We start from the raw sequence: 12237 nt of genomic DNA on the forward strand, positions 1-12237 counted from the left end.
AACATGTAAGACAGATGATTACCGCAACATTACAACTCAGCAGTGCCAGAAAAATCTGAACACTTACCATTTGCCATTGGATCTCCCTTGGGCTTTTGGGGAGGGAAGCTGGAACTGTACCTGTCTGTAGAAAGCTCTAAATCATGACGACTTCCCGGGAATCCTCTTCCTGCTTCTTCCCAGAACACAGTTGAAAATCTTGGAATTGTCAGAACATTTTATTATCACTTGCAAAGCAGATTCTACTTCATCAGATAAAGACACAATTGCATTCATTGACTCTGACACAAGGATACGCATACTGATAAACACACGGATAGATGTACACACTCGTACATGAATGAGATATGCTAATTAAAAATTGCAGTGGGCACTTTATTAAAAATTTATTGTACAATCTCCATCTTCAAAACATTTTACATCAACAAATATAGAAGCTCGACTGCTGGAATCATAAGTGATTTATCTTTAAAAGACCGTATTCGTAACGGGATGCAAAGATTCTTGATGAACGGCCGTTAACATTCCAGCTACTACTTTTTATTGGAAGTGTTTTGGCTGTTATCTGTTTGTTCTCCATCCTTGAGAGAAATAAAACAAGTGTCTCAGCTTTCATTTTATCGGATAGATGGCACCACGTAGCATATTTCCCATGCTAGTTTGAATTACAGCTGTTTATCTTTCAGCTTTCTTTAAGATTAATTAAATGCAAATGTAACTCTGCGAATCATGGGATTACCTGCCAGACCCCTTATTAATACCTTCACTTAAAAACCCCTGTGCCAGAGAGTCATTAATTTGCAAAAAGAAAAGTGCTAAAGCAGCCCTTTGCCTACAAACAATTCCGAGATGGCTGCCCAATTAGTCCGGTAGCACTCGGATCCTCCTTTCAGGCCCTGTGGCCCTTTGAGGACACAATAAGGCTCCAATGATAACCTGGCAACCTAGGTAGAAACCCAGCCAAGTGTGAGCGTTTGAAGCTGCAGCTTGGCTGCCATCGTGTCGGAGAAAAGAAAGAATTCAGGCACCATGTCATCCAGTACAAAGGATAAAAACAGATTCAACCGGAAATTCAATGTGGCACCACATATGGGATACATGAGTGCGGTTATACAACAGGCCACATATTTTTTTTGAACAGTCTCCTGCATGTGATGCCGAGGACATGTGTAACCATCATAACGTCTCTAAGAATCTGTATTTAATTTGAGCTGGGGTGGTGGCAGGGATTGGAGATCTGAAGCCGCCACAGGTTTGTGGCAGATGGCTCTGTGTCAGCTATGACAAGCAGCCAGGCTCGGCTTCCTCTGCAGATTTTCTTTTCTCTCTGATCAGGTAAATATGGGCACACTCTGGAAACTTCCACAATTCTGCCTGAGGCTGCAAGTTTGTGACTTAGCCCCATCTGTCACAAATCTTCCCTCGGTTCTGCTGCGAGCAGAGACCTGAATTTACCACGGAGCGCTGCCCAGGAAAAGCCAGCCATCTCGCCCTACGAGGAAGAGAGCACATGGAGAAACGTGAGCTGCTGGGACACAGAAGGGACCTCTCCAGCCTCGGCGCCGGCAGCACCCAGGGCCACTCTTCCTCCACGCTGGCCCCACCGCTGCATGCCCAGGGTTGTCCCAGCGTGGCCCCGTATCCTAAAGCAAGATTCAGCTCGTTTTCCGGGGAGGTGTATGAGTGATAACTCTGCAAAAGTCTGGGCGCTCGTATTTTCAAGGAATAGAACGTGATTCAGTCAACAGTTCCTAAATATGCAGAGACAAAATCAGCATGAGTAGCAAAGTTTTCACAGAAAGCAAGATCTTTGCATGAAGAGACAGCACAGTGAGGTGTCAGTAGCACTGCAGTATCTGCTATGATATAACCAACATTTTTGTCTCTTGTGCCCTACGAGCACAACAGAAATAATCAATATTTACGCTGCCATCATCGGACTTCAGGGTTAACCTTTAGAATTCAGTAAGGACACTTCATCCATTCAGACCTGCTGGTTCAGGATAGCTGCAGCTCGAGCTGCTGGTACCGATCTGGCACACATTTTATACGTGTTCCTAAAATTACCTTAACAAAATTAAGAATTAAGAATTATTATTCAGCACAAAACCTGAGACTCGGTGTGCAAGAAAGCAGAGCAATTTACAGAGCCAAACTATATCGGGCCAGCTTTACTCTGGGACCCAGCTCCTTCCCTCTGTTAGTGAGTATTAGGGAAGAATCAAGGTGGAAGCAGCTTGTAGTAATTACTTCTGGAGCTCAACTTTCAAACTCCAAGCACCTTTGGAAGCCACCATCAAAAGACAGCTTTGGTTTACATGAACTGGGTGCACTGTGAGGGCCGAGCTATACAATACTCCTCCGAAGAGTGTTTCCCTGAACAGACCTGTCTGAACAAACTGCAGTTTCATTCATTGGCCTTTAAAAACTCATTTCATTTCTTCTATCTTTATGCAAAACAATTAACGTTGGATGTGAACTTATCCAAGATATCCTTCCATGGGGAAGGGAAGGTTGGAACACACTGATCAGCCACCACACCAGGAGAGCAGGTTTCAGGCTTTCTTTCTGTAGGCAATTTGGATATCCTTTACTGAAAACCAAAAAGTTTTCACGCTTTTTGCAACTTTTCTTCCAAAGTCAATCACTTTTCCTTTGACTCATTTTTCCATCTACCCTTTCGCAGCGGCTATGGTTCATCTGCCAGCTTTCATTTACGTTCTAAAACTAAACTGCAAGCTATCTAATATGGTTATAATACCAAGTTCAAAGTCCTGCTGCTTGTGCTGAAAGATGCACACACAACTGCTTTCTTCGTGAATGCTTTCTTCCTGCCCAAGTGTAGCCAACTTCTATGAACTGTAGGTCAGAATCTTCAGAGAGCGGAAAGCTCCCACATCTGTATCTCAGAGAGGAAGAGCAAAGCAAGCCCTGGGAATAGGTGGAGTGGGAGCTTCTGCTTCCAGGCAAATGACTCAAGAACAAAGAGATATTCAGCATACCCCGAATGACCGAGCAGGCAACTTGCACAGTCCCTGATAGCCCATTGCTTCTACTGTGAACAACCACACAAGGTAGCAGAACTCGCTCTACCAAAGCTCCTTCTGGACTCACGTGCAGCTTGTGGACCTTAGGTTGTCCCAAAATACATAAAATGGGTCCCACAGTCAGGAATAGATTTCTACCTCCTAAGCTAGCTAGATCTTTGACCATGACAGCATTATATATAGGAACTAAAAATGTGAAGACTTCAGTCTAGCCTGGATACGAGCCTGAGCAATTTAATCCATCCTACTTTGAAGCTGGCCCTGCTTTGAGCAGAGGCTGGACCAGATGATTTCCTTCTATAAATCCTAAATTTATTTAAGTTTATTAAATTAATTAAATTTAAACTTAGATTTATTTAAGTCCCTTCCTAAATTACCCCATGATCCTCTATTCTAAGTAAGTAATCAATGTCGTCTTCTACATAAAAAAATCCTGCTGTCTCATACACCCTACTTAGAACCTTACATATATCCTACTTGGGACCCATTCTTTAGCAGCTCTTCCTAGCACCCACAAAGAGATGGATAATGCAGCATGATGTGCTCCAGAGTTCCTAGCTGCTGCATCTGTTCCCTACAAGCTGTGAAAAGCAGAGCTAGACCTTCTCTGAAACCACTTTAAACCACGCTCACTGGAAATGGAGCATCACGAGAGGTTGCCCAGAGAGGTGGTGGATGCCCCGTTCCTGGAGACATCCAAGGTCAGGCTGGATGGGGTTCTGAGCTTCTGAGGGTGGTTGGACCAGACTGCCTTTAAAGGTCCCTTCCAACTCAAATGATTTTACGATTCTACCATTCTATGAAAATACCCATTTCACATTTGTGCTTCCAACCTGCCGACCTGCCTCTAAGACCAACCAGGTAGAAGCAGGAATTCAGATGCCTCTTTTTTCCTCTGCAAACTTACTCTGCCTCTGAATAGAAAGTCAGCTGGCTGGATGGAAATATTTGTACTACTCATGCAGCTTGTAGAGCTCTAAATTAACTTTATCAGCTCGGGACAAAAGATCTGGAGAACACTGTAAGCAAACATCTGCTCAATATACATTCACGGTTAAAAAGTAAACAGTGTGTTTGGCTCCATAAGGAGCAGGTTGAAAATTATCACAGAGTACAACACATCACATAAATTGATGGCATGGCCTAGAATACTCTGCAAAGTAATGATCACACCAGCACAAAAGCAGCTCTCAAGCATCAGAATGGCTTGAATGATGGCAGATAAGAATATAAACATGGAATAACATTCACGAGGAGAGATTGAAAAGACCAGGATACTGTAAGTGTTTGACAAACGTTTACACAATAATGAATGATATGGAAAAGATGGAGTGAGAGCTTGTGCTTCCAGGCAAACAGCTCTAGAACAAGGAGATACTCAAAGCAAGCAAAGGTGTGGAGCTGGGGAAGGCAAAGCTTGGAACGTCGTCTGCAAACACACACTTGCCTTGCTGCAGAGAGCCATGAAAAGTCAAGGACAGAGGTCTCCCAGGGCCTGAATGTCGAACGGAGACAATTACATAGCATGGAAATACTTAATACTAAAAGAAGATTATGAAAGATTATAAAATCTCCAACTCCAGGGTTAAGACCAATCTTTAATTCTAAAAGACCACGAGAAGGCCTTTAATACCTTATCTCTACCTGTGTCAGCCTTCTCCCAAAAATCTGATTCTCACCACTGTTGGAAACATGGTATTAAACTAAGCACATGACATGCTGATCCAGAGTGGCAGTTAGCATCCCTACAGAAAAATGCATTCTTGTAGAGTTTTGCTGGGGAGTGGTGAAGTGCAAGGGCAGATTCATCGTCCCCGGCTCCTATATGGCCTGTGCAAGAACTATGAAGAACTTGTGCTCCTTCCAGCAAGGCCAGCCCACAGTAACCTCACTGAGCTGCCCAGGGCAGAGGGCAGCTGCATGCAGGTGCAACAAGTTGCTGGGGATGCCTCTTGTCACCTTCCTAGCTGTGCCCAGATGTCAGAGCTGGACCAGAAGGGAACTTCTACCTGCTTTCCTGAAATACTGAAGATAATGCTTAATCTCAGTTGGATCAAAAAGAGAAGGAAGACAAAAGAAAAGGACAAAAAAATAAAAGAAGGAAAAAGGGTTGTTAGAACTGCCCTATTCAGGCAAATCTTGAGACTGGAACAATTCAGATGTCTAAGGTCTAACTGGGATCTTAATTTGATTTTACAGCAGTTTAATCCCTTTGAATTCAACACGGTTCTTTATCTCCTACAGTGGTGTAAGAAGGAAAAAAAAAATCACACCATGTGTCTTTTCATAGGCAGGTGAGCTTCTGTAGTGTGATGGAAATGAGAAGATGAATGTCAGAAAGTGGGCCAAATTCTTTTCTCTGTTAAACAAGCATGAGTGAGAGTAGGATTTTTCTGCAGGAACTGAAGCTGACAGCATGTCAACCAGCACTCATTCAGCTGGGAGGGCTGGGAGAGATTATTTAAAGTTGTCAGCTCCTTCCATGCCTGGCTTTTGGCAACTCTTCTTGTCCCTTTCCACTGTATAATCTTTATACATGCTGTTTTAAATTAAGAAACTGAAGTGAGGGAACTGAAAGGTAAACTTAAAGAAAATAATGCAGAAACAAATGCTTTGCCCTATATAGATATGTATATATATTTTTTTTTTGCAAGGGAGCTTGCAAACACTGACAGGTCCTGTGGTGTGCTCCAGTGGAAACTGATGCCCTGTTGTTCTTACTGGCTTCACTCCGGCACTTAATTTAGCAACCACAAACACCCAGAACCAAAGAGGAACTTTTGATTCCTTAAAACTAGAACAAATAATTGATAACAAATGGGGTTTGCTTTCCACGAATCTCGACCTTCTCTTAACGACTGGCGGAAGGCAGCGGCGAAATGCAAATGAACCAGCCCTGGTGCTGTGAGAATACGCAGGGCAAGCAATGTGTCATTTGGAAAGCCTTTCATAGGTGCTTACATTATGGACATTTTTAAAAGTCTGCCAGCATGACTGGAATTAAGCTATTACAGTTTAATATGTGGGTCTGTGCATTGTCACAGGGATATTCGCTGTGTCTGGCTCCCTAACCTGGCTGCCCCGCTGCCATTCATCTTCCTTTTGCCCCAAACTTTGCTGCACAAGCACTGAGGACAACTGGCGGAATAACTGCCTGCTTAATGAGACCGCTGCCTAATTATTATGGATATCCTCAGTAATAAAACAACAACACTATGTAAAAAAGATAACTCAAAAGTACTTCTGATGATGATTACTTTCTGATCTATAAAGCAGAATCTCCAAGCAATAAAGAACGGCGTTATTTGCTTTTTTGTCACGACTGCACAGCTACTGTATGGACTTAGGCAGGGAGCACGGCAGGAAGGTTTCTGGAAGAGAAGCAGCCAGTTGGCATATACTGCTGTATAGCATAAAGCATTACACCAGTCTGAAGAAGTGGAAGTGCTGTGTACCCTCCATGATTTTACACTCCCCAGCTTCCTAAGAAGCAGCATCATTCCACCTCTAATTCCATTAGCAGCACATACCTAAGCTAGCACTTCCCTAGAAGGTTTCAGGGACAGTTTCAGGGCAAAACACAGACTTAGTGTACGTGGGTGTAGGTACAAAAGACAACTCTAACAGCATTCTCAGAGCTGATCCAAAGCCTATTAAAGACAACAGGATCCCTCCCCTGGTATTCACAGGTGTTGGATTAGTCACTTGCCTCAATTTAAAACGATCCCCGCTCAGTGCAGTCGCTACCTGTCGCACGCAGGGCACGACGGAGCACAAGTCTCCCTACAAGGGACAGGATGGGCACCCATGGGATAATTCTTCCACGGACGCCCTGCCCTGCCTGCCAACAATTCCAAGGGATGTTGTTGGTTTTTATTTCTGAGGAGCTAAAGCAGATTAGTATTTTGCTCGCGAGGCTCACGTGCGCACCATTCCCCGCACCACATTTGAAACCCGTGCTGTTTAATGGCGGTATTTGTTCTGCTGCTGTTCCCATTTTTGGTGCACCAGCTTTGGTTCTCTTTAGGAGCTGGGCCCGCACACATGTGGAGAAGATCCAGAACTATTCACTGGACTGGAAGCACAGGGAAATGTCAAGGCAGACATTTAAGGGCTGTTTACCCTTTGAAGCCACCATGTACTACTACACAACACTACTGACTCCAGAAGTAATGCTGAGCACTGGAAGTGTTCAGTCAGCATTTTAAACTATTATGAGCTACCTTCTGAACCATTGCCAAGTTAATAGACAATGAAAGATAATGAGCTTGAAATTGGGTGTTAAATTGCATTTTTGGTTCTCTCCTTTTTTCTTGAAGTTTAACTGTTTCCTGCAGAAACGACATCATCTTTGATGTATCATTATGTAAATGTCTATTTTTAGGTCACAAAAGGAGTCAAACCGGGGCTAAACTCTTGCTCCGGCTCCATGTGTATGCAGAAGGGTGGGGAGGCTGATGAGACACAGCGAGACCACAGCTTCTGGTCCCCAGAGGAACGCAGAGAGGAGGTGAGGTGTGCTGGCAGCATGGGGAAGGAGATGACTCGACCTGCTCAGTAACAGCGTGCTGGGTGGCTATAGCGCTGCAGGAGATGCTAGTTTTGCACTGCACAGGTAACCTACGAGCTCCCTTGAAGGACTGAATCCAGAGTGTTACAGATGCTACCTGGAACACCTTTGTCACGAAGGGGTGACTTGTATCTGCCCTGATCACAGCATGTCCAGCGCTGTACAGCTCTAACTGAGCAGAAAACGCTGCAAGTTTACATATTAGCATGCAGACAATAGCAGCTGTTTGTTAACAGCAGCATAGTGTATCGATAAGTTTTCACCAAAATAATGTACAGTTTAGTGCTCTATGTAATTTGAGCCAAGTGTGACTCCTAGCGATATCAATACACACCTTGAAAGTGGGAGAGTCAGTCTAGCATCGAACACTTGATCAAAACTGGAATGGAACATCTACCACTGAACATGTATTTTCTCCAGATACATAAAGGCAAAGCACAGGACACGATAAATACCAGCACATTATGCTGCTAATAAACGTTTACGCTCAACATAACTCAACAAGAAGAGCTAAAATCATCCTAGTTACCAAAAGAATTCCAATATTTCCAAAAGGCAGAGAAACCTTACCTGATATCCACCACCTTCGTGTTTTGAGGACCAAAGATTAAATTAGGATAGGAAGGTAGGTTTATCCTCATTAGTATAATTGTAGGATCTTTCTTTTATTTTCCTTTTAGACTAATGAGTTACATTAATCCAGGTTCATTTTTATAAGCCTCTTGGGTCCAAATGTAAAGGACAGTCATTTTAGAAAACAATAAATTAAAAAAAAAAGCATGTAGCATGCATTAAGTGCACGTATTTCATAAGACCTAGGTTAATACAACCGGCATCTAGTTTAATTAATCCTTGTTAGTGTAACGACTAATATCCCTCCCTAGCATGTTTCCTTTAAACATTAGTATGTTAATTAAATGTTGTTGTTTTAAGGGGTTTTTTTTTGCCTTTGTACTTCAATATGGCATTATATCATGTAAAACTCTTCCCAACAACTACCTTATAGAGATGTTTCCTTACAATATCTGGTCTCTTGCAGAAATTCTGAAGCCTTTTAAAAAGCTGTTCAGGTGTAGAATACAGATATTCAGCTGCAGGAAAAACAGATACATTTTTAATGAAACAAAAACCTCAAAGCACACACTCGATATTAGTCACTTTACTAATTAAAAATGCATATTGCTCTGTGCCGCCTCGTGTTTTACATTATTTAAGCATGATTTTATAAGGTTACCTCAGCTCACAAGGATGTTTAATGCTAAATAAGACTGTGTAGTTGTGCTGTTTAGACATCTCCTTTGGGTGATTAAAATACATTATTCTAATGTAACACAATGCATATGTGATACATTTAGTGATGAGATTTTTCAAAGGACTGGTACTACATTAGTGTGTATCCTGTATCGCAGTTGCATACTATTAAGTATTAAATTGTTTAAATAATTTGGTGTGATTTTCAGGCCTCGATTTCTTTTTTTTCTTTTTTTTTCCCTATCTCAAAAAAAAATCTGCAAACCATTGCAGCGTCGCTGACCTTCTAACAAAAATCTATCATTACGGGTTGTGTATGCTAACAATGAAGAATGCTATTTCAAAACTTGCTTTTGTGTTATCTTAAAAGAACAGATGGCAAATATAAACTTCTTCTAATGTATTAAAACACATAAAATTCTCCTTAACACTAACATGTCGGCTTGCCAAATAAACAATTGCTTTTGCTCAAGTTTATACTCAAACTTTACATTTTAGCACGCATCACGTATTGCTTTGCAACCAAAAGAGTGAGGAGCGAAGCAGCTACCTGGGAAGATCTCCGGGTACACCAAGGCCTTGGGACACAACGGGTAACAGCCACAATGCACCGCTTCCACCCTGCAGGGTAAAAGTAATGAAAAGATGAACATCAGGGAGCCAAAAACTTCCTTTGGTGCGGGACCATGGAGGTTGACTGCGTGCAGCACGCTGGGTAAAACATTTTCCTCCTCGGCAGTGCAATCCTTCTAAATGCCAAAGTTGCTCTTTTGAAAGAAAATTTTATTGATCATATGAATTACATAGAACAGAACAGTGAGCATATGTTTTGTTCGCTGAATAAATCAAAGCGCGGCTCTGCATTTTTTTGTTTTTTAAATACTGCTTAACACATTTTATAATCAGCAGACAGACACGTGCAACAACATGGTGAAGTATGGACGGCTTCTCTTAATAACGCTGCTGGGGAACGAGGGCATGCGTGCACGCGTCTGTGGGCGGGTGGCCGCAGAGATGCTCCCGTCGCACACTCGGGCTCCAAAGGCTGCAATTAAACGGCCCCAGGAGCAACGCGCAGCACGTTCCAGATTCAGATTGTTCCTTTTGTTTTTCAGGATGCAAACTTTTGTGTTTCTGTCCTAAGTACCGATCGGTCCCCCCGCGATGCTTTGTGGGTTTGTTTTTCTCCAGGAATAATTCGCAGATCTGCCGTAACATCCAGCCCAAATAGTTTGGAATTGCGACACAACGGCACGAAGTTTCCCTAGTAGGGATTCTAAGAAAAGCTGCCCCATTCCTGCTCGCGTTTTAATATCGGAATGGGTTAAGGCATCAAGTTTTCAGTTTGTTTTTTTTGCATAATGACCGCTGATCTGACATAATGTCCCCGTAAAGATACAACTGTAATTTCTGTTGGCCAGAAATTACACACCGAAACTCAAAACACTTCTTTAAATATGTTTATTTGATGAGAGGCTTTGAATTTCCTCCAACGTGTTGACCATACGAGGGCTTTATTTTTAGCTTCACTTTCCCTGGGTCCCTGGGAAAGATCTGCAATCTTGTCAGCGCTCACCTTTTTTTATTCTTAATGACAACCCAAAAGGCTTTCGCTGCGTTCATGTGCACGTTGGCTTTATTGCAGGCACCCAGCCCAGTGCACACTGAACCCTGCTCCCTTTAGCTCGACTCCGTTTTCAAGAGCCAAAAAATAAAATGAGGAATACCACATCCAGCCTTCATGCTAGAAAACCACGCGTATCCACTGAACCCAAAGATATATTTCCCTGCAAATGCTTTTGCTAAGCAATGATTGCTAGTTTTTACATAAACTTTTAAATTTTGTAATTTATGTGGGCTTTTTTTTTTTTTTTTAAATAACATATGCACTTCAGATTGCATTTTAAACATTAACAACAATTTCAAAGTGTACATCGTCTAGCACTATATTTTTTACCAAAGGGAAATGTTTCTGATGTGTGATTTAATTGATGATTTCAGTTCTTAAATATTGTGTCACATGTCAAAGCAAATAGATTTTTAAAGTTTTCTTTAATCTAGGAGGAAAAAAAAAAAAAAAAAAGAGCGAAACTGTGGACATTTCAGTAATAGCTCAGATCACTAAGTTATGTTAAAATATTTGCTTTTTAATCATATCGCCTGCATGGGAAAAAAAAAAAAAAAAAAGAACAGCTCCCTCCAACAAAACTGCAGGGCCAAGATGCAGTCTGAGTCATCGCCTGTGCACGGAGCTTCCCCGTACAAGAAACCTCCACCAGGATCACGGATTTGTCAAATCCGAACTCGCCGCTTCTGCAGCGAGTGCAAATGTGGAATTCTTTTTGTTTCCCGTCCGCAGACCGCCTACCTTCCCGCACCCAAGTTTGCACGCGTTCCCTGGCAGCTCGTCCTGCGGTGCAGTAGTTCCTGCTGCAAGCATCCCCCTTATTGCATCCCCAGACCTATGGGAGCAGAGGCTGGCTCAGGCCGAGCAGGGACACGGAAGCTTCCTCGCCCTCACGCCTCCGTGCCCTGTTCCTGAGAAGTATCACATCACAGCAATCACACAGCGCTTCTTCATTCCAATCCTTAAGCGCTCCTGGTTAAATCACAACCAGAGTTCCAATTGATCTATTGTTAAAATGGCGGGTAAATGACCTTTTTATTCCAATTAACAAATCATCTGCTAAATCTATGAATCTTAATATTCAGATCTATTCACTTCAATTCGTACAATTTATCTGCAAATAGTTGTTGGGCTTTTGATTCTAAATATAATTAGCTGATAATTTTGCTTGGCTGAATTACTTTTCTGGAGGGCCTGCTAAGGCTCTCAGCCGCATTATCTAGCAATAATGAATCTGATAGGTGAAATTTTTTACTGTAATGAGGATGAGACACAGTTGTGACACCTGAGTCTAGTAATAACAGAAGACTGCTAATTATCGACAGCACTTTTTTTGTGTGATGCACAGAGAAAAAAAAAATCCCTCATTATTAAAAAATAAAAAGTTACAATTATAAGTGACACCGGAGGAGAGTAAATAAAATGGAGTGATTAAAACATTGCTGCTTTAAGGGTGTTTTTAATTAAGTGGAAATGCTAATGTTGTCATACTTAGCAGATGGGATTAAAATTAGTTATTGTAAGTAACTCATATTTTATGTTATGGTTTCCACAGCATGTCTACAAGATCTAAGAAAGTGATACATTCCATAAGACATTTAAAAAATGAAATTCTCATAGTCTTTACAGCTCATAATAATGAACATAATGAATAAACTCTCGAAAAAAAAAATCCTGCCAAGCATTTTCCCATAGTGACTTAACTAGCATGGAATGTAACCATAATGTACTGGGCTGCTGGA

At 42.0% G+C, this 12237-nt stretch overlaps 1 protein-coding gene across 22 annotated transcripts in view; it reads right to left on the minus strand.

Annotated features, from left to right (window-relative positions):
* GTDC1 (glycosyltransferase like domain containing 1) overlaps positions 342–12237 on the minus strand; it is a 166875-nt gene continuing 154979 nt past the window's right edge. For 7 of the 22 annotated variants that reach the window (XM_021399418.1, XM_021399436.1, XM_021399441.1 and 4 more), the window contains one exon: positions 9497–12237. This exon is cut by the window's right edge and continues 1507 nt beyond it. Coding sequence is in view for 5 of the 22 variants with exons in the window: in XM_021399419.1 (XP_021255094.1) it covers positions 1409–1492; positions 8617–8708; positions 9419–9489 (247 nt within the window). In the remaining 17 variants the exon portion in view is untranslated. The other 15 variants (XM_021399428.1, XM_021399427.1, XM_021399429.1 and 12 more) reach the window with 9 other exon arrangements.

This window comes from Numida meleagris, chromosome 5, assembly GCF_002078875.1.
Source record: "Numida meleagris isolate 19003 breed g44 Domestic line chromosome 5, NumMel1.0, whole genome shotgun sequence".
Classification (NCBI taxonomy): Eukaryota; Metazoa; Chordata; class Aves; order Galliformes; family Numididae; genus Numida; species Numida meleagris.